The 22,951-nt window shown below is 41.0% G+C and overlaps 1 protein-coding gene across 4 annotated transcripts in view; it reads right to left on the bottom strand.

Moving 5' to 3' along the window:
- fam13a (family with sequence similarity 13 member A) overlaps positions 1-22,951 on the bottom strand; it is a gene marked incomplete at its 5' end in the record, with an annotated part of 50,825 nt that overhangs the window by 5,400 nt on the left and 22,474 nt on the right. For all 4 annotated transcript variants that reach the window (XM_079336882.1, XM_079336883.1, XM_079336881.1 and 1 more), the window contains 11 exons: positions 1-71; positions 187-268; positions 381-522; positions 609-822; positions 4,990-5,146; positions 10,616-10,658; positions 11,052-11,107; positions 13,071-13,269; positions 14,253-14,447; positions 14,565-14,606; positions 21,582-21,623. In XM_079336882.1, coding sequence (XP_079193008.1) covers positions 1-71; positions 187-268; positions 381-522; positions 609-822; positions 4,990-5,146; positions 10,616-10,658; positions 11,052-11,107; positions 13,071-13,269; positions 14,253-14,447; positions 14,565-14,606; positions 21,582-21,623 — 1,243 coding nt within the window. The remainder of the gene's footprint in view (positions 72-186; positions 269-380; positions 523-608; positions 823-4,989; positions 5,147-10,615; positions 10,659-11,051; positions 11,108-13,070; positions 13,270-14,252; positions 14,448-14,564; positions 14,607-21,581; positions 21,624-22,951) is intronic.

Below are 22,951 nucleotides of genomic sequence, written 5' to 3' on the forward strand. Positions count from 1 at the left end.
TTTGGGCAGAGTGTTGCTGCGCTGGCGGGTGAGAGGCGGCAGGTCCTCCTCAGACTTGATCAGCTTTTGTTCTGAGAAATGGAGGAGAAAGGAGTGAATGGCTTTTTACTGATTTATTCATTTATTGATGATCTTTTATTTCCTTTTTCATGTGTTTTCGGCGTGTGATTAATGCCTTTGTCTTACCTTTTAGCTCTTTACGAAGCTTGGCCAGTTCGTTTACCCACCTCAGCACCTCTGGGTTTGCAGCTTTATCGCTGTGGGAGGGCTGCGGGGGGGGGGAAGCCATGAATTAAAACGCAGACCTTTTTTCATGAATTTGAAGGCAGGTTATGTTTTGATCATTTCATGAATGTATCAGCCGTCTTTTCTATACCCACCCTGTATTTGCGGTCCTCTTCAAACCTCTCCTCAAACCTGTGGATCTTCTTCTTCAGTATATGGATCCTCTTTGTGAGCTGGGCGGACGTCAACTCCTCTTTCTCATCGTCACAGGAGCCGAGAGACGAACTCCTTCTGCGACTGGGAGAGAAAACGGAACGGTTCTTAAAACCAGAGCGGAATCCTTCTCTCCGCTCTGCACGAACACATCCACGCTGAGCACTTACCTGACAAATGAGTGTGAGTTTGGTGGCGACGGAGGCACCTCGGTGTCATCCAGGTACTGCTGGCACTGTCCGTAGGCGTAGAAGCGAGGAGACAGCATCGGGTCACTGTCCTCCTCCAGCAGCTGGCGGATGAGACGGCCTCCTGCGTGAGGGGACAGCCTGGCCTCCTCTCGGTCCATGTTCTCCCTCTGCAGTGAGTACGCCGGCACCGGTTCTGAAGAGCAGTGGGGAAGAGCGTTGGGTTTAAAACATGACACGTTTGTTTCAATCTGCAGTCAGGTAAAAGCTGTGGACAGATGTGTACATAAAGGACAGGTTTGTCAGGGGATCTTGTTTGTAAATGCAGTTCATGCTGAAGCCATCACGTGTCTTCAGGACAGAAATAACAGAATCACCGTGTCATCACAAAGAGCTCCAGAATAAAAGGATAAAACCGTCTCTCACAGGTGGAGCTTAACACAATGTTGCTCTTAATCCAAAATGAAATCTGCAGAATCCTTTCATATCCTTTATCAGACCTGTTTTGAACCAGACACAAAGGACTTTCACTTCGTGATACTTACTTACTTATTTAAACCACAGATTCATTTTCAGGTTTCGCTCAAGTCACTGATTTATTCTGCGGAATATTTTCTTTCTGAACTTTCTGAAGTCTGCTCTGAAAAAAAAAAAGTCCAGAAGAAATCTTTTTGCGCTCTTTCTTGCTGCGTTAATGTCAGCGGACGTGATGAACTCGACAACAGCAGATGTTGTTCAGAAGCTGTGGGAAATACACCCCACCCAACACACACACACACACACACCCCTCCCTCTTTGTGTCCCCTGGTGGTTAAAGTCTCCACTCTGGCAATAATTATGTCTGGTGAAAATAGCCATGCAGATACCCCTTACAATCCCCAAGCTATTAATAATGCCCGTCTCTCCATGGGATAATGTCAGGGCGCGACCCCTGCTGGGACATACAGTGAGTTTGTGTTTAAGTTTCCACTCGGCTTGGTGAGCAGTGTGCCTTCCCAAGCACGAGAGAGAGAGAGAGAGAGAGAGAGAGAGAGAGAGAGAGAGAGAGAGAGAGAGAGAGAGAGAGAGAGAGAGAGAGAGAGAGAGAGAGAGAGAGAGAGAGAGGCTAGACAGAGGAATGGATGTAAACTGTGTGAAAACATGCCACACAGCAGGAACAATAATGCATCATTTCAGGGAAAGAAAAACAGCGAGGAGTTGTTAGAGGGAGTGGAAACAAGGTCTGAAGAAAACCAACTGTCTGTGTAAATATTCAAGGTGTCAGGAATCGCACGAGAAAACATCCACTCCCAGTCTAAAAGTGCACGTGAATGTTTTCTCTAAGCCGTGGTGAGTTTGTGCGGACGAGAAGACGTTTTGCTCAAATTCCAGCTCTCGTCCCGGAGGACCTCCTGAGCTTCTCGATACGTGCAGTTTGTCAAAGAGCCGCTCCCTTGGCGTGTTAGTGCTCGCTCACAGCAGCAGGTGAGCGTCTTCCTTACAGCTTTATTATCTGGCTCTGAGAGGCGCTGCGGTGTGGCCGGCCACTAAGGCTCCATGGCATTTGAAATTAATCCCTTAAATCAACCACTCGCTGATGGTTCAGGATTAAACTGGACTAATGAAGCAAAAAAAAACCCTAAAAAAAACTAAAGGTTGTTGTGTGTGCAACGCTTCGGCCACAATGTTCCAGATCATTCAAGCATGTTGCCATGCAGGGAAAAGGTCATTCACAGAGCCTTTTCTTTTTCCTTTCTCTCTAACGTTGTTAGCAGCGAAGCAAAGTCAGCACTGACGACGATGATGATGATGAAGCGTTAACACTTACCATCACAGAAACTTAGATGGAAAATGCTTTTGAAATCGAGAAAGGCTGTGCTAAAGAAGGGAGTATCTGTAAGAAGAAAAGATGAAGAAACAGGGAGAGGGATAAGTCAAGAGAACGAGCATCTCCCATCAAGGCACACAGGCCAGGACACATCAGATGGCACATATGTTTCAACAACATGTGGTTTTTTGGTATTTTGTATAGTTTTTGATATTAGACATCTCCAGGCTGGCTCCTTATCTTATCTTATATTGGGTCACCTTGCCAGGCGCTGGCACAAATTGTACTGGGACAAAGGTCTCGCACCACTGCCTAATGCCCTCATTCATCAACAAGCCTGTTGGTCCAGAGTGACACTTTGTGTATAGTGTGCAAACATCGTCCTGACAGTGTTTAGAACATTTATAAAGCTCTAATAACTGCGTATTTATCTTGGATCATGTAGCCTGAACACAAATCTCCCTTTGGCTCTGTGAAGAGTAAACATCAACTGTGGCGAGAAAAAAAAAAAAAGTTCAACTTTAAACAACTCAATGACACAAATGTAATCACACTGTACAAGCAGGCTTCAGGCTCCGATGTGTTCAGAGAGGAGAGACTGTATGTATGAAGCGTCCGTCACAGCCGATCATGCAGCCCAACAGTGGCGTCCTCGCTGCCATGAGCTTCGTTACAGATTCAGGACAGAATGTACAGAGGAAGGTTTGTGAAGAGGGAGGACGCCATGAACTAAACTATAAACTAGCAAAATGTTGGTTTTTTTTTTTTTGTGTTGTCGTCTGCCATGTGGGTTAAACATTTTTCTTGTACAAACAGATCTGTTCCATCCTCCTTCAAGCAAGAAGTGTTTAAATGCACACACAATCAAAGACAGCGACACTCACACATCACCATTAACCCACCAGGATTTACTTCAGATTGAGACAGTCACAGTCAACTTCAGCATTAAGCACATTTATTTTTTTTGCACCATTATTGATCTTTTATCTGCACTATTTCTTCTTTGCAAAACTGCTGCACAATAACTCCCCTTAAACGTAATGTGATTTTTTTTCTCTGATCTTTTATGAGAGGAAAAAAAAAAAGCAACATTTGGATTACAGCCAAATTACTAAAGTACAGTATGTGACATGTCTTCACTCATGCAGCCAACCCTGCACAGCAACAAGAAACTCTCGAGACCTGTTTTTGATGTATCACATTTGGCCACAAGAGAGCTCCACAAAACGTGCAATAATCTGCTCATGGCCTGAGCCTGCTGGAGTTGATGGGTTTTAAAGGAGTGGAACAGTTTTGCACCGAAGAGGAAATAGTGATCGGTGTGGCTGGTGGAAGTCAGGCCCTGAGTTTGGAGAGGAACGTGCTGCAACAAGCCTTTTAACTGTATTTCACTGGAAGAATGAACCTGTTGGATATCATTCCAGTATACAATGGAGCAAAAACATGCAGCTTTCACTGCTCAATGCAGAAGCATCCACCCACCACCTCTGTGTTGCAACATCATAACAAAACATTCAGTGTCAGTGCACAGACGGTGCACAATTTCCTTTCCAACCAACACGGCAGCCGTGCGTATACAAACACTTTAATTATAAACTCAAAGAGGTCTGAAGGCAAACAGGAGGGAAAGACACGTGAATGGTGCACTCGTGACTATATCTGCAAACACTGCATTCAAAATGACACCTGATATGCCAGCATCAATAACACAGGAAAAAAAAAAAAAAACGGCATCCTGTATTTAACTTGGAGCTTGTGCGAAGCTGCAACTGAATACATGTGGAGAGAAGCCTCCAACCTCACTATTCCTGGAGTGACTGAGCAACCATGGTGCTTATTAAATGGAGCACAAGTGTGACAATTTCAACCATGGTCCGCAAATGCTTTCAATCTGAGCCGAGAATTCTACGGCTGGCCGCCTGCTACGCTGTTATCACCATTCACACTGACATATAATCGTTAATATTTACTGGGAATTGCAGCAGCAGATGAGCCTTAGGGAAAATCCTGTGCCAGAAGCTGCCAACTAACTGAGAAAACAAACTCTTTTATATGAAAGCAAAGGAGGAGCTCTTTACTTTACAATCGGACCTATTTGACATGTTTACGTTTTACACATAGTCACACAGCACTCAAGGTTCCCGTGTGGTTTAATTCAACAGCAACAAAACAACACATTGTCTGCAGTGCTGCCTTATCTCATGAGCTGAGCAAACAAACATGTCTCCAGTGTGAGTTTCCCCCTCCAGATATAGGTGGCTAGAGAACTTAAGAGGATCTTTTACTATTAAATCCTACAGGGGAAGCAGAAGGAGCTGCATCAGGAGGACGAGGACGAGGAGGAGGAGGAAGAGGAGGAGGAGGAGGAGGAGGAGTGGGAGGAAGCAGAAGGTGTGCAGCTGCTACCGAGACAGCCATGTGCAGAGCTGGCTGTGGAGGGAGTGCAATGCCTGGGCATGTTAGAGAGAAAAAGTGTTTACTCCAGATCGTATAAGATCCTTTCACAATGGTGAGTTCCATGTAAGAGTGAACTAAAAGGCTGGCCTGCAGACTCACCTCCCCAGTTGTTTTCCTCAGTCAGTGCTGTCAGGTCCAGTCGGGGCACATCCTCACAGCTTGTCTTCTCGCAGTCCAGTTCCGAGGCTCGCACCTCTCCGCTCACCCTCCCCATGTCACAAGTGATGGGCGACTCCTGAATCTTCATCCTAAGCGTCTGCACAACCATGAGAGAAAAAGAAAAGAGCGCTCAACAACGTCGAGCAGCTTGTGAACACACTCTTTAAGTTCAGCCACACACTCCCTGAGACTGGCCCTGCCCTAACAGAGGGGGCTGCACCCTGCTTGCCATTGGCTGCCTCTGAGGCCAAAACATCCGCCCATAAGCCTTTGGCTGTGTGTGAGGGAGCTGGAAGATCTAGGCTCCGCCTCGTCTTTCACCCACTGGAATCCCTCACACCTCCCTTTCTCTTCTTCCTCCTCCCTTCTCCCCTCTCTTGTTTTCTCTCTCACAGTAGTTCGGTTTTGCTTTCCCTCCTTCCTGACATGCATATCTTTCCCCACCCTTGCTCTGCCCATGGACTTGTTTGTTTCACAGCAGTAGGAGCAGAAGGGAGGGGCGTTCGAGGGGCAGGGAGGGAGTGAGGCAAGGACAAGAAAAAAAAAAAAACACAGGCAGAATGTGAGCCAGTACACGTACGCTGACTGAGTGATTTTTTTTTTTCTCCTCTAACTCCGTCTTACTGCAAGCAAACACGCTCATGGCAGAGACATCTCACAGAAAGCTTCTACATCCTTCTACTGTTAATTATCATCCACCAGGTTCCCGTCTCTTAACTCTGAGCCCAAACTTTCTTCACCGCCTCTGTGCTTTCCCATAATTAACGCCATGTAATGGAACACTAGTATAATGTAAATAATTTGGGGGAACAGCATACCGAGCTGGTCATTCATTCAGAGCGTGCCCCTGGATCACTTAATGCTAAGCCAGTGGGGTCCCATTACTGCTGTCTGGGCGTGGGACCAAGCTATTTTTAGGAGAAACAGATCAAGGCACACTGCTACAAGATGTGATAAACGCCACAGACAGCTTACAGGAAGGGGTGCACGCGAATCTGGTTACAACAGCCCCTTGTTTTGTTTTTTTGTTGTTGTTCATCAGACGGAGTTGTTTTTGTTGGCAGATTTAGGTGAGATTAGAGTGGAACAGAATAATTAGTCTCAGGTGTGACTGTGTTCACGAGCTGAAGAGAACTGCAGAAGGCCCCGAAAACAAGGACTTCTCAATTTGCTTCAGCTGTTTTATGTGAAGTAAAGTTGGTGTGATGTAGTCAGAGTACAGGCCTCACCAGCAGAGGCCAGCTCCCCTCATCATCGGTGCAACAAAAACCCCAAACATATTCCTTTAAATGACACAATCAGTCATTTCAGCTCCTCGACCCAGGGCGCAAACAAGCAAATCAGCTCTCTTATCAAACACAGAAGTAACACGTCAAAATAAGGAACAAAGAATCCCCAAAGCAAACTCAAGGATCACATTTCTTGAGTGTGTCAGTGTTCAGTTTGTCATGTTACAAATAATATGATATATCTGGGACTGATTAAAAGGCTGGTTAAATATCTCACAAAACCAACAGTTTTCCCAGCGAACGTTGTCACCTGTCAGGAAAAGCACAGGTGTTACTGACGACTGTATGCCAGTTCTGTTCTTCTGCTGGCTCGGTGAGTCATCAGCACAGAGTGACTGTGTGCCAGATTAAATCATTCCAGGATCCTGACACTTAGGTCGCTAAATGACATTTGGACATCATTATTATCGTTTTTTTTATTTCCACCTGTGCTTGACCTAATGTCAAGGGCAACATGCCTTTATTGAGGAAGAAGATCTGCCCACACTCCTGCTCAAATGCCATACGTTTTTATTCCATCACAATCACAACACTTTGAAGCAGAGGTCTTCTTCAGAGGGTCATTTTTTTATTTGACCTGAAATAGATCTCTAACTGTGATGAAATAAAAAGCTTTTGTGGCCTCTGTACAGACATATCTTCTTCGTCAGTCTGTTCTTGCACTGCCCTGCTGATAATGATCCTCTCTTTCTAGTTGTTCTGAAGCAAAGTGCCAAGAAGTGTTATATTTATTTTTAGAGATGTTGTGATGTCATTTATGGGATGTAGAGTCATTTGTACAGCCTCATCATGTATAATGACACTTGTTTTAAAGTATTCTCACTAGTAAGTCTTTATTTAAAGTAAACGCGTTCATGGTTTATCAGCAGGTCGTCTGTTCTTTCTTCTTCACGACTTCATGTTAATTACTCGTCTTTGAGCGCTGTCTTGTTTAGTGTGAGCAGCTCAGCTGATGCTACTCATGCAGCTTAAGTCTGGACTCATTAGGGTCTATCCAGAAGGGTCTTCTGGGCGAATGTTATGTAATGAGGAGTCTCAGAGGTAAAGAAGAACATGTTAACAACCCATCGTGACATCATAGAAAAAGCTGCTCTTGGAGCTGCACTTTTGTTGTTGTATCCTCTTAAATGTAAATGACACATTAAAAGCAGTTTGATGAAGGACTGGCTGATTGGATTATGATGCTTTTTTTTTTTTTTAACTGAGTTATCATTCAGCAATCGATGTCATGAATCATCAGAATCACTGCTATCTGGAATGACTGGAGAGGACAATGTTAACCCACTCTAAGATGCTCTGAGCAGAAACGTGGGGGGATTAACAGGAGCACAGATGTTACTGTGATCCTGCAGCGTTCGCATTTAATTCAAATGTTCGTGCACGCACACACACACGCACACGCACACACACACACACACACACACACACACACACACACACACACACACACACACACACACGCTGCACTCTATTCCCTGGAACATCAGCTCGCTCAAACACACTACCACCATGATTACATCATCATGTAAGGTCCAGCTGGTGCAAGGGAGGGAGAGAAAGACACACTTACTATGTGTGAGTGTTTTATACGTGTGTGTGTGTGTGTGTCGGGGGGGGTTACATTAGACAATGATTAAGCTGTGTTTTGGGGCGTTTACAGACAGTGTACAAACAAACACAATTTGGAATTGAAAGGAGATTTTGCTGATCTAGCACAAACATGAACACAACCTTGAACGCATCATTTTTTTTTTTTTTTTTTTTACACCATCTGTGTGTTGCAAAGCATATTTACACACACACACACTCAGACACACAAACAACTGTTATGAAAAAAAGTCCCTCGTCATGTATCAAAGCCTACCCAGGCACTGTGGAAGTTTGCCTTGGCACGCTACACATACACGTGTCCTGTACATTGGACACTGCTTCTGCAAGAGTCGGTGTTTTCCTGTACTCTTGAATAAATATATGAAGCTAACAAAAACAATATTCCTTTAGAATAAAAGTATCATGAAGTATTTATGTATGCATTTGATTGACATTAGTATTGTTATGAATTAACCATAATTTCCTATCAGATATCTACAGTTGTAGGTACATGATGTTATCATGGAGGAGTCACACGGTGTTGGTTAACTGAGACTGAAACTAAAAACATATGGGCATGTTGACATTTAGAATACATCAAAGCTTATATTCAGGCATTGTGAGGTTAAGACTTTAAAGAAACAAATGTGCTAAATGTGAGAAGTGTTAGGCCCTTCATTACCTTTTAACGACTCACATCACATCATAGCCTGATTATATTCTAATTGATCAACTTCTAGTTTAAAAAAAAGGAAATGAGTGATGTGATGTCGTATTGTTTAGTTTTATCTACTTAACCTTAATTTAGGCAGATTGTAATTTAACATTCTTTAATGACATAACATTTTTTCTCAAATGAATCTTCTTTGCAGGACTTTGTTTAACCAGCTGTTTGAAATTAAAATATAACAACCAAATTTGCTCTTCAAGGGGACATATCATGAAAAATCCACAAATACAACGTACATATTTGGGTAACCTGAGTGTCTACTGATCCACAAAATGTGCTATAAACCCGTCCAATCTTTTGTTTGGGGTCTGTGTAAGTCTTACGACACAGACAAAAATGCTCCATTTCAAATTTGTTCTCCTTGTGATGTCATAGTGGGATTCTGGTAGAAAAAAATCCCCTCCCCTCCCCTCCCCTCATATCTCCACACTTGGACTCCACTCCCCGCCTAGAGCAAAACTTTTGCGCAGGTCTGCCATTTTTATTCAAGCTAGTTAAGGAGTGACGTCCACTGGGAAAACTCAGGGGGCTCTCGTTGCATTTAAAGAGACGCACACAACAAAACAGAGCGTTCTGAGAATGCCAGTTTCTACAGGGTCACAAACCTCCTCTTGTGCTTGGTTTATGTTATATTTGGACCAAAGCACAGCACACATGTTTCATTTAGACCACAGGGGACTGTTTGAAAAGGTGAAAAAGGGGATAATATGCCCTCTTTAAATGAAGAGAGTAAATGAATACACTTGGGCCAAATCACCAAAATACTCTATTACAAACAGCAGGTAAACACAAGTTAATCTGTTTGTATCAGGAAAATAAATCTGCTGTAGGCGAGGAGGTCACCATGTCTTTCAGTTCCTCATGTGGTAACCAGGCTTTAATGAAGAGCAGGGAGATGGTGGCACCACGCTGGCTCCAGATGGCCGCTCAGTGTGGCACAGTGTGGTGTTGGTCAGTGTGCAGAGCTGCAGCTTTGGCTGTTACTAAAATCCATCTGGGCTGTTTTAGAAAGAGATTGACCATATTGGTGCTGTGCTGCATAATGCCGTTCTATGATGCTGGTCCAGATTAAATCTGGAGACGAGCAGATGGAGACGGTTACTTGTTTCCTTCTGCTTACAGCCACGGGGACAAAATCAAAAGTACAGACACAATGTTTCTATCAGCTGACTTATTACTACTGTAAGAACAGTGGGAAGATCCCTTTCATCTCGAATCTCATCTCAGTCAAAGGTAAAATGGGAAGTTTCTGTGGAACAGCAGGGAGTTTCTGTTCAGATTATCTGAAGAAGTAGCGTTACAAAGCCCTGAACACATGCTCTTAAGAAGGTTATTATCATGCTGGTCCAAACAACATCAGCTATTGGACATTTTTCTACATCACATAATATTTAAAGGCTCATCACATCATTTATCTCTCACTGCACCTGACTTAAATTTATCTCATGTCATATTTGTATTTGTAAATTCCTTTTATACTTATATCTTTTTACCCTGATGTGAGATTCTGTGATATTTGTTCTTAATGCCTTTTAGTGTCCAACAATACACACAGCTCTTAGGCTTGTTCCTCCAGTTCATCTTAACTCATTAAGGAAAGTTGTTTTTTTTCCATCGAGCCATTTTCAGAAGTGTATTTTAGGAACTAGATAAGGGACTGGCTAAAGAAAAGCTTCAATCTTAGCCAGCATCGATGATTTGGAAGTTTGTGCTTTTTGAAACTTGCCGCTGATAACATATTTCTGTCAGTACCATAACATCATTGATATTAAATATTCAGCACTTCCTTTTTCTCCAAAAATCTGACGCTCTATTTTTGTGCAGTGGTGCATGCATGGCAGAGCAGATCCACTTCTGAAGAGGAGTTAAGAGGATAGCTGAAACAGGAATTTTAAAAAAAACAAAAAAAACAAAGAGGCAAGAGAGGGGCCAAGAAAACTCGTGAATTTGAACATACCTGAGGAGGAGAGGGGAGGCAATCTTTTCTTGAAATGTCATTCCTGAAAAACCAGAAGAAAAAGCACCTCAGCAAAGAAGCTCTGACTGACCACGTGAGCTTAAACTGAATCAACCTCAGAGAGCAAGATATGGTGTCTCCCTCCCTCCCAGACACACTGGTCTATATTTGCTTTGTCTGCCTTTATCAGATAACGTGTGTGTTATAAACATCACAGTATGCCAAACTGATCTCTGAAGATAACATGAAGAGCTACTAGTGGCAACCAATAGCTTATCAATGTAAAAAAACAAACTTTTGCACAGTGCTATAAATTGTCCGTTTGTGAGGAAAGTGTAAAATGATGAGAGAAAAGTAAATTCACCAATAATCATAATAATCGTAAAAAACTTAAAAAATAAAAAATATGGATCAAGTTGAGGTTGGAGGAGCTTACCTTTTCTGAACTGTCTCCATGTGCTTTATTCCTGGTGTCTCAACACATTCATTGAACTGGGAAATGAAAGTGAAATATTCTGTGTCAGCATACCACACAGATTTCTGGAACACAATTCATCCACCTGAAAGTTATTGAGACATTTCACACTAAAGCAAACACTTCAACACAAAAGTGGTCAAATAGCGAAGGGATCACATGATGAAGATTTATCCCCTAACAACTATGAATGCCCGTACACAAATATATGTTACTTCATGTTCAGGTTGTGTACATATTCCACTGAAGGACCAACATAACCACACTGATATGCTCAAAGCTACTGTACACTGCCAGCAGGGATACAAAAAAACACGAAAAGGGCTGTTCTTGTGAAATGATGCAATTTAAAATGATGCATTGACTCTAAGAGGCGGTCAGAGCCCTTAATTCCCCTTATTGACTCAACTTAAGTTCACAACAGACCCTCGCTTCCATCAAAGCTCTGCTATAAGCCCTTCAGCACAACATTGGCCCAGCCAATCATGACTGTGCCCATGTGCCATCTATCACATACATTACATATTTACGTCAAGGCATCTTGTGTCATCTGCACTGTTGCATAAAGAGGTTGGCATGAGGATTCTGTTCCTTGAGTGTGGGAGTGTAAACCCAACAAATCTATTTCCATCACTCCTCCAGAGCGACAGCTCAAATGTCCATTAGAAAGTGTTAAGAATAACTTAACGACATGCAGCAGTAGTGAGGAAGAGTCTGTGAGGACAGGAGAATGTTGCTATAGCGACATGGCACGCTTTATTTCCTGGGTGTGACTTTTTGACTGCTTTTCAGCCCCACTGTTGAGCGGAGATGACGAGGGTGACTCTTTAAACTCTCAACTTCACTTCCGAAAGCCAAAAGTGACTTCTTAAAGTTGCTTGTATTGTCAGACCACTGATCTAAAGGCCCTCCATCCAGCAGGTCCACATTTCAAGTGAGAAATCAGTGTTTGTTTATTTAAAATGTTTACTGCATTGAAATGAGACTCTGTGATGTGTTTATATGAAATGTTCATATCGCACTAACAATGAAATGTGGATTAATTGTGCAGCCCTTATCTAAATCTAACAGATCCACACATTTCAGAAGCAACAACCAGGAAGTATTTCAAACACTTTCATTTCTACACCATTGATTTTGAGGCCTTTACTAGAACATAAAACAAACTCTGTTTTTCTTTCAAAACCGTTTTTATATTGGTTGTTTTATAGACCGAAGGATCAGAATGGATTGAAGAGGAAATGCTTCTTAAAAGAAAAAAAACAAAACAATGTTCATCAGTATTTGAGTCGGTGACTCCAGCATGTGTTTTTTATGGCATTGTTAATATGTATCTGAATGCGAAAAGGACATTTAGTGCAGATAACGAAAACAATGGGGGATAGGACCAAATCATTTACTAAATGCTGAAACCTTTTCAGAACTTAAAAGTTCAGAACATTGTGGTCTCGAGTTTTCACATGGAAACAGATTAAAGGACAAGACGCGCTCTTGTGCATGATCGTTTTCAATTGATAAAAGCTACAGCTAATTGTGCACTCACAATTGGCCCTCACACTTGCACTCTCACTGGAAAGAAGAGGTTAATGAGTGGGGCATGCTGCAAGCCACTGCATAATCACAACCATTAGGCAGCTGCATTACTTCCTGTCATCTTCTATACTGCCGCTGTTTGCATTCAGTGATTCATGTTTCCTGCCACTAACAATTATTTGCAGGTGTTCAAGAAGAAATCAGCCGTGTCGCAATCACATCCCTTATGTACTGTTTCTACGTCCATAACGCTGGTAAGAAATAAGAATTCCTTTCCATCAAAAGCATCTGTGATATTGCTTTAAAAACAACAGAAAAATAGCTGTTTTAGTGAGAGTGGGGATAAAGTGGAAAGGGAAGCAGAGCAAATAATAACAGAGGAGGCTGGTCGAGATTCATCTGAGCCAAGAATGTGAGAAATCACAAATAAGAAGCGTGATGACTCACTGTGTGGGCGTCCTGGTTGTCAGTGAGCTGCACCAACGTTGGGCTTTGTTTTTTCCTTGGTTTGGGGGTGCGCTCAGCGTGACCTCCCGGGCCTCCCTGTGAGTCCACGTTGCTGTCTGTATCCTCGCCCACGCTGAGTGAACCGCTTCTACTGCTTGACGGGATGTTCTCCTTGTTCGTGCCTCTGACTGATGCAGCTCTGTTCTCAGACGTAACAGAAAGCAGATTTGCTATCAATCTCACTTTAACTGTTGCTCCTCTGCTTTATCTGTATTGGCATGACATTGGTTGAAATATATGAGAAATCTTAAAGTCAGGGCCATCCTGATACTTTATTAGCTCTTGCAGCCAATGAGCTGTTTAGCCTTTTTCACTAATTCTATTTACCACCTATTTACTGTCCACACTCTTACTGCCGTTTGTGAAGTCTTTGGACTAATGCACTCCTTTAATCCATGTGTCACATATCAAACAGACTCTCCAGCAACAGAGATTAGCTTCTTACTAAGCTGACAGTGCTGATATCACTGCACTGTGTCTCAGTGGAAGAGATCCTTTGCAGAATGAAACCTCCTGATTGTCATCTGTTAACAGAACACCAACTGGAGGTAGTAGTATTTCACCGAGGCACTGAGGTTAGGCTTCAGTAATGAAAGGCATTTTATTTTGCTTTTCAATTAATGGTGAATGCGACACCGAGAAAACTATTCAGCCTAGTGGGCAACATCAAACAATGCAATAATCTCTTCCTGCAGTGTCCGTTATCTGCCTAAGAAACTTCTAAAACAGAAGAAAACACTGGAAATAAAAAGTTGCATTTATTGTTCTGAAGGGTATAACTAAAGTGCTGTGATGGTCATGAGAGAGTAATGAGAGGTGAGTATGAGTATACAATAACAGCACTTCAATCAGACTAAATAAGGGACACACATTGACTGTATCTAGATCTACAGCATCTCCCAAGTCACCACCAGCAAGCTAAACATACTCTTATCTGTCTACCAAAGAAAGAAAGGGCTTTCACTGAATCAGTGAAAAACATTTAACAACTATTGTGTGAAAGTCAGACTTCAAGGACATATTTCCTAAAAAAAAAAGTGATTAGAATTTATAAGATTATTAGAAAGTGTTGCATCCATGGACAACAGGCATCCACGACCAGTGATGACAGACTCATTTTACCTGTTTCTGTCTTTGTGTGCCAGCCCCTCCTCTTGTTGCTCCCTTTGGTGTCGACGTCTCTGTCGAGCAGTTGGTGTCAACCTTGGAGACAGTGGGCACGAGGTCAACTCACAGTCACCGAAATGCTGATCCCGAAAACTCTTTAAACCGAAGAGGTGCTCCTCCACTGTTGATTGAATTGTCCTTTCCAGAAAACTAAAAGACAAAAAAATGAGGGCAGCAGCAGCTGGGTCAGAAATGTCCAACTTTATGGTTCAACAAAGGTCTCAAAATTAGAAAAAAAGGTTTTGACATGTGATAAAGACGACTTACTTTACCACATCTGGTCTGCAATGGTGAGGAGAGAGGTGGTTACTGGAAGGAAAACAAGAGGGGAAGGTGAGTTAATGCCCCAGAAACAGGTGGTCACAACAGGTCACTGAGCAACGCTGAAAATCCCCCAGGCTCTGGATCTGGCCCTAGGTGATCAAGGCATCTAGTGTGCATGAGTGAGTGTTAACTTCAGCTGCGCTCTGAGCATAAGTAGGTCCTCAGAGAGCAAAGCGGCCAGCTTCTATGACTACCACCAAGTCCTACAGTGAGGATGTCTTCAGTCCTTGCTAAATTGAGCAGTTTTTCTTCTTTTTTTTTGTCTTATTCCTACTCTCTCTTTTTCTCATACAGTTTCTCAAGCAGCAACATGTGTAAAATTATTATTTGTACAAGGTTGTCTCATATGTATATCCATATCTTGATATAAACACATTGAATTATTATCACCTTTATATTCACCCGGCAGCCTTAAAGACATAGTCATATTTAAACCAAACAGTAGGTTTATCAAAACCAAAAAATATCCTTCATCAAAATCACAAGCACTTTACTGATTGAAGAAGTAGCTCATAAATTCAGGACTTCTATGTAAAAGAGGATTTAATTCGCCAGACTTTTTAAAAATCGGATGGTTCGATTAATTTTTTCTCTCAGATATTCCACGTCCATTTTTCACCATTATTTCCTTTCAAGGCTTTCTAGCATTCACTCACTGAACTGCGTCATGTCTGTGTTTCCTTGATTATAGTTACCTCACCATGTTTAATGGTGACCTAAAAAAAAATCTTCCATAAACAGTGGTGTTGAAAGTAAAAGCACGGCTTGGAAAAGGCTCATGTGATGGACCGATAAAGGGAGAGATAATGACGTAGTGTTGGTACATGGTGAAGGTGACAGTGGTGAACCTGTATTCGATGGTGTTGACCTTACAAAGCTGTAAGCAAGGATAATCTGTCAATCAGTCTTTATTTGTATAGCCCCAATTCCTAACAAAGTTATCTCAAAACACTTCACAAAAAGAGCAGGTCTAGACCTTACTCCATTAATATTAATAACTAAGAATCCACCATAAGTAATGTTTAGCAAAGTGGCAAAGAAAATCTTTAGGCAGACAGAATCGTCTGCTGCAAAGTGTTTCGGGCTTGCAAAGTGTGATAAATGCAGAAAAAAAGAACTGGATAGAAACAAAGAAAGTAACTGTAACAACAATGAATAAAACAGATTTATGGCTACAAGAATCCGTTTATTGTTAATTAATGGTGCTAATTTTTTAATGAATGTCTAACTCCGACCTTCATTTGAAAAATAATGAATTAAACATTTGACTTCTGTTAAAGTTGGTTTCTGTCAAGGTCATGAAATGTGATCACTTTCATGAACTGCAGCATTTTGAACCAGCTGAAGAGTCTTTCTGAGCTTACTTGGGCAGCCTGATAAAAGACAACCTCATCCAATCTAGACTGTAACACATGCATGTGGACATGTTTCATGTTGGAGTTGAAGGATATATCCTGATTAACGAGGACTACCAGATTCCCTAAAAGGGGTGCTGGATGCAAGCCTGATGCCATCTAGGACACATACATAATTAGAAAGTCTCTCGGAGGTGCTTCGGACCAAGCTCAAAAACTTTAAATAACTGACAGATGTCATCTGGCTTCATTGATATGTATCACTGAGTATCATCTACATAACAATGAAAATATATGCAGGTTTTCCTCACAATATTACCTACTGGAAACATATGTTAGATAAAAAGATTGGTTCCAAGCACTGAACCTTGTGGGACTAAAAAAAAGTGTAATAATTGCTATTTGAAATGAAATCTTAACCAACTTGGAGTTAGATTTAAAAGACTGGTCAACGGCATGGACAAAGAAATAATTGAATTCAGATTAAGTAAATATCAGGTATTAAGTTTCGTCTCTAATTTTTAGGATTTTATCATTAAAAAAGCTCATGCAATTATAACTGTTGAGGGCTAAAGGAATAAGTCTTCAGAGGGGGCAATGGAACCATGAGTAACTCTCAGTGAATCTACATCGCTAATAACACAATGATCAAACTCAGAGTGACTCATGTTCATAAAAAAAATATGATGCTGAATTAAAAGCAGCCGGAATTGCTTCCTTAAATGTAGCTCCAGCACTATTAGTCAAACTTCTGGTCAGGTAGGAGGAAGTTTAATGTTATCAAACAATTATCTGATAATGAAAAGAATTTTCTGGTAAGACTATTAAGTTTTCAGCTTCAAGGCCATATGTTAGAACAAGGTCCAGGGTGTGGTTTAAGCTATGAGTAGTTTTGTTTACACCCTGTGTGAAGCTAATGAGTTCAATAAAGACATGACACCTGTGCTAAGGCTATCACTATCAACATTTACATGAATATCAAAGTCAGCCACGATTATTATTTTATGGCTGCTAAGGACCATATCGCCCAAAAGATCAGTTTTCAGGTTTCTTCCCAGTTTTAGTAAAATAATATCAATTGATTTGATTATCTGATATCAGATCACTAACTAACAGTTGTTTGGTTGGTAGGATTCTAATATTCAACAGTACACATTGAATTCTAAGATTGTTTCTTGTCAGTGCTGTATGTGTAGATTACATTTAAATTAGATTTCAATATTTCACTCCTTTTTTGAATCTTTGTTTGTTGTATTATTGTTATTTGTATTAATATTAGATGAAAAGGTGGCACATCCCACCGTGTGATAACAAGATGATTTTATTGTGTAGGTCACATAGGTGAGGTTGTAATGTCTGATACCTGATTTTTATTGTCACCTTGTAAATGGAATTGCCAAGACAATTGCTACTTTATTAGAATATGACAGGTCCTTCATTGTTATGTATTTAGACAAACAGCACTTACAGACAGAGCAGTGACAGTGATGTCAGCTAAGGGGCTAAAAAATGAACTAGTGGATTGTTTCTGGGCAAAGCAACGGACCTCTACCTAATAATAGACTTGGCTCTGAATACAACGGGTTAAAACATCAAGAAGCAGTTAAATGGCTTACTAATGTTTACTTGTGCTTTGACCTAAATGCTTGCAGGTGTCAAAGGTGTAATTCATCAAGTGCATAGGACAAACTAAAGCCTGAAATATGATAGAAGTTTCTGTGTTCACAACCCTCTTGGATTGTCCTTTGAGCTGCTGTTGGACTTGATATAAAGGTGATGAGAGGTTGCACTAAATAACTGTGCCAGGGTACGATGGCTACGATCCCTGGAAAAATTTGAATAGCCTACCAAATCCAGCAGAACGTGATCTATGATATCATTTTAGCACTGAAACGGTGACGTTTCATGATGGTGGTCTTACAGCCTTTTAGGCTTTTGACCAATGAAAATAAGACTATGTTTACCTGTGAATCTTTACCCGCTAGTTTTGGAGTCCATTTAATGATATCCAGTAAATCTACTCCTGGTCAGTGGTATGAAATCAGCACCTTTATATTGCCGCATGTGCAGCATTTAAGCTGTGAATGGAGTTAACAGCTGAGCGTGCCTGCCTAAAGGAAGAAATTTAGTATCAAATTGCGGCAATCCTCCTCATCCCAAATAAACTTTTTCTGGCACAGAGTTGACAAAGTGTGACCGTAGGGTAAATTACCAGAGGATATAATATCACTGGCTGGAAAAAGGACTTTTCACCTCTTCAGGTATGAGACAGGATTGCCGCCTCATGTGCAGCTAGGACAGTCTGAGTCATGCACTACTGTTAAAAGAGACCATAATGCAACAAGTACTGAAAGTTTGCATCAGAAACATAAAAAGAATCAGAATACTACAAGTGAGCTAAGCTAACAATCCTTTCTTAAATGAGAATATTCTAGAAATGTAAGATCATATGCCAGCATGAGTCTAAAGGTCAAACAGGAAGTGCTCTGCCGGTAATCTTGCCTCACAAGGATTGTGGTGTCATTAGTCAGATTTAAAGAAATGTTATAAAGTCTACAACTCGAGTTGTTTCCTTTTATGACACCGATCTAAAGCAACAGCCTTTTTAATACTGATGTTTGTTTAACTTATGGAGATGACTGTCATAACTTTACCCACAAAAGGAAAAAGTAAAGTCTAAAAAAAAATAGTTGATGAAAAATGGGTAAAGATTTTTTCCAGGAAAGGCAGTGTGTGTCGATACCATATTGGAGACTGAACTGAGAGCGGAGCTAAAAAAGTAACCAATGAATTGGATAGTTAAGGCATTTTTCTCTCTCTGAGTCAGTGCCAAGAAAATCAGCTGGATGTCGAACTGAATGGCAGTGCAGCTAAATGGAATCCATTGCTCTGCTTTGTCAGGGAGGGGGAGAGATCTTAGCCTTGTGCTGTACGTGCATAAGCAAAGTTACTGTTTCAACATATTTCTTTAAGAAAATTGTGTGACAAAAAGTGAGTAAATGCAAAAACTGTATGTCTCTCTAAGTAGGTTCTGTGTTGGTGTTTTAAAAATAAGTGCTCTGAAAGGCATAATAATCAAGAAGGAAACAACTCCAAAGCTTCCACGGCTTAGGCTTATACCAGTTAAATTCCCAACATTGTGTACCCTGCGGCGTCCATTCAGGTAATCCAGTGTTACACCACTCTCAGATATTAGCCAGGACCTTTAGAGTCTGTGGTCAAAATATGTTGATTTATTATCCTTTTTGACTGGACTGAGATTACGCTCCCATGTGGCAGCATGAAAACCTGAGGATACAAGTAGACATTGTTATGTCTGTCTGTTTCTCTCTCCCCCCTTTGTGTTGTCTCCATCTCTTCTCCCAGGTGAGGCTTTGATTGCTCAACAAGGTGCACCTGGAATCAGCGCAGTGCTGAGCTCTGGAGGAGGGAGGCTTTAGGATTGGGGACTGCTGCCGGTTACCTCTCAGTCGGGGACTGTGCTGTTGTGTTTTGTAAAATGACTTCCAAGAGTTTATCTTTTTATTGAATTCAATCATGTAGTTCTTCGTGTCTTGTTCAAATCCCATTTCGTTGACTTTGTTGAGGTGTCTTGTGTGCTTTTTGGATGAAATTGTAGATTGTTGTCAGCACCATAAGGTCACCCTAGGGTGAGGCGTTACATCAGCAGTCATAGGAAAAGTCTATGTAGTAAGTGTGTGTATGTGACAAAGTACAAGTAGGCCAAGTAGTTAGTCAGAGTGTGAGTGAGATCATTTAAGGGAAATGGCTATTCTAACCATCATCTCTGGGTGAGATTAACTAGTGCTATCATCTATGATTGCATTATCATTTACTCAGTACACGTCATTTTTTTTGTTACTCCAATAAATTAGTTAATAAATATTTCAATATGTAACAGTGTGAAATGGATCATCAATTAAATGGCAAATTATATTACAGTCATGCTATCAACAATGGTGGAAATGGCAGTAAGTTGGACGGTCCTTTTTAGCTTTCGTTTTAGCTTTACTTTGTTTTTGTACAGGTGTTCATCATTTTTCGACATCATTCACACTCATTGTCACTCTGCTTTGCTTTCACATCGACAACGAAGTGTAAGCTTATAGAAGGAAGCTTCAAACTTTCTGGAAATGTATACTTTGTCTCAACAGACTAAACAGACTCATGTCTCCTTATAAACTGTTTGTTCTTCAGCTCCTCCACCAGCGTGTCTCTCTTTGAACACTTTACTATCTGATTGACTCTTAACATTCTCTCAACCTGTAATCTTTAATTCAGGGTTTAAATGAAGCACCATCAATCAAGAGGAAAGCTGAGAGTTACTATTACAGCTGGGACTTTGGGCGCACATGCTTTAACAGTCGTTGTAAGACACATACACGTTTTAAATGGGACTATTGATAGACTCGAATAGTGGTGTCGTTTCACAAATGTTCTCTACAGTTTACTACACAAGTGGGCTCAGTGCTGAGATTATGTAATAAATACAAAGAGATTACATATCCCATCCTCCAGTAAAATAGGTTATAGTTATGTATTAAACTCTACACATTCTGTACATAGCTGACTCTATTAATGACCACGTGGCAAGCACTGGGATTAATTCACCACTATGACCGTCTGTCATAGAATAAAAAAGGTTTTATGTTTTATTTGATTTTAACAGACAAGATGCCCCAGTCATCTTTGACAGAAACATGTTTTTTTGGTCTTTTTATGTAAAAAATGTTCTGCAAAGGATACAGAAGCTTTATTTTTTGTATTGAAGAATTTAAAGGATCTTTTTTCATTGTAAGCTTAATTCAGACTGTACAAGAGTTCAGTAAGTGTTTACGTTTTAGAAACGTTTTATAATGAAGAAAGTACAACAAAGGTAACAGAGTTGTAGAGGTCTTAGGGCATTACACACTGAGGCTCTTTTCATGACTTCTTGGGGAAAAGCAAAGAGCATACTTTAAATGAAATAAACTGCCAATCGACAGCATGCTCTCAGGTCATATCAGCAGTCAACACCCGAGTATAAACATGCTGACTCCAAATCCCAGGGGCTTCTAGCTCATCCTGCATTTTTAACCAGCTTATTGTATGTGGGCCTGCTATCGCTCATGTCACAATTGAGTTTTATTGTATGTAAGACTTAGTTCTTGTCCTGGAATTGTACATTTGGTTTATTTGTTTCCCCTTCTGTGATATACAGTATATTGTCTGGAAAAGGAAAAATAAAATAAATGCAGTGTCCTTTTATGGACCTCAATTCAAATTTCAATCACATTTTTATTTATTTGATTATTCTGGTATTTAAGCAAACCCCCATGTGCTTTCGTCACACGCTGGGTCCAGCCCTTTTATCAACACCTTTTCTTGTTTTGTTTTGCTGAAGTGGTGTGTCTGAAACATGCTGAGCATGCCTCTGACACTATTGCCAAACATTGGTGAGCAAACTGTTGCATGAGCATGCTGTCCTGCTTTCCCTCTAACTGGTGGTTTCATTGTTTCCATTAATAATGCACTAAGGGAGCGAGCAGTCACTTCCCCCACGCCTCCAGTCCAAAACAACACACTCACCCCGCTCTGAATGCTTCGTCAAAGAAAAGAGGCCTACCTGATGTAATAAGGAGAGATTGGTCTGTCTTCTTCTTGGGAACTGAAATATAAAACAAATATCTATTATTAATCACCTTGAAGGATGAAGTTCAGAAGTGTTGAGACTAAATGCATAACCCCCTCCTCACTCTCACACACACACACACACACACACACACACACACACACACACATCACTACATGTCACAGGGGGCTGAAAATAGGAGCATAAGGCTGGCTTTTGTCTGCAGAATAATAGCCGTGCAGAGCTACAGATCAGTGCCTTTGTGGGACTTGTCTCTGGTAATTATTATGAACCAGGACAGAAATGTGTGCTGCTCTAGAATATAGTCTGGCTGCTGCCACTGGATGTACGCCACAAGCTCATGATGAAATTATGCAACGTTAAGAGGAACTCAGTGTTGGCACTGAGTGTTGGGGTTGCTTAACATTTTCATATCCTGGCACTTACTTGCTGAAAATTTCATAATCAGCCAACCGTGTTTGTCTAACAGCACAGAAAAGCTGAATTTATTTTCTCTTAGGTCAAAGCAGACAGGAAATGGACTGTAGCCAAATCCTCAACGTGTAGAGCTTCTAAAAAATGTCTCAGTGTTTAATCAAAGTTTACTGAATACTGACTTTATTTCCCCATGTGATGAAATATGTCAAATGTGTATTTAAAACAAGTTCATAGGTGTGTATTTTGTGGTCAAATCCATGGTCTACTGATGTTATGTCATTGTTCACCACAGAAGAGGTACGAGTGAGTAGGGCTGAGTAAAAAATCAATTAATTCCAATTCAATATCCATTCAAAAATTCAAAGATCCATTATATCCATTATAATGAAGCTCCACTCCTGTGGGAGCACTGTCGGTCTCACCACATAATCATTCACGCTGTACTGTCCACTCTCACTAAACACACACACACAAAAAAAAACTTCTGTGTGGAATCTAAAAACGAAGACGACGTTTTAAAAGATTGTGCCTGGTTACTTTCAAGCCGTGCTTCATCTTTTCTCTGTTCACTGTCACTCTGTCTGCTCTCATGCAGGTAACATCTGCTGCAGTCTTTTACTGTAAACTTTGTCAAACTCTGTTACAGAGCGCTGTGTCCAGGCCGAACGCTGAAGACAGAGTTCCTAAACGTAAGTGCACAATTTGTTCTTTCAGTTGACACTGCGCTGGACTTCAGCCAGTACACAGACACACACATCTGCTAAATGAATTGTGTGTGCTACGTGTTCAACAATGCTAAAGCTTTACTTTGATTATTATTAAAGCATATTGAATCAATTTGATATTGAATTGTGACCCAAAGAATTAAAATGAATGGTTTTTGACTATACCCAGCCCGGTTTTAGAGCCTGTAGTGGTAATGAGGC

Source organism: Symphodus melops (genome assembly GCF_947650265.1).
Source record: "Symphodus melops genome assembly, chromosome: 2".
Classification (NCBI taxonomy): domain Eukaryota; kingdom Metazoa; phylum Chordata; class Actinopteri; order Labriformes; family Labridae; genus Symphodus; species Symphodus melops.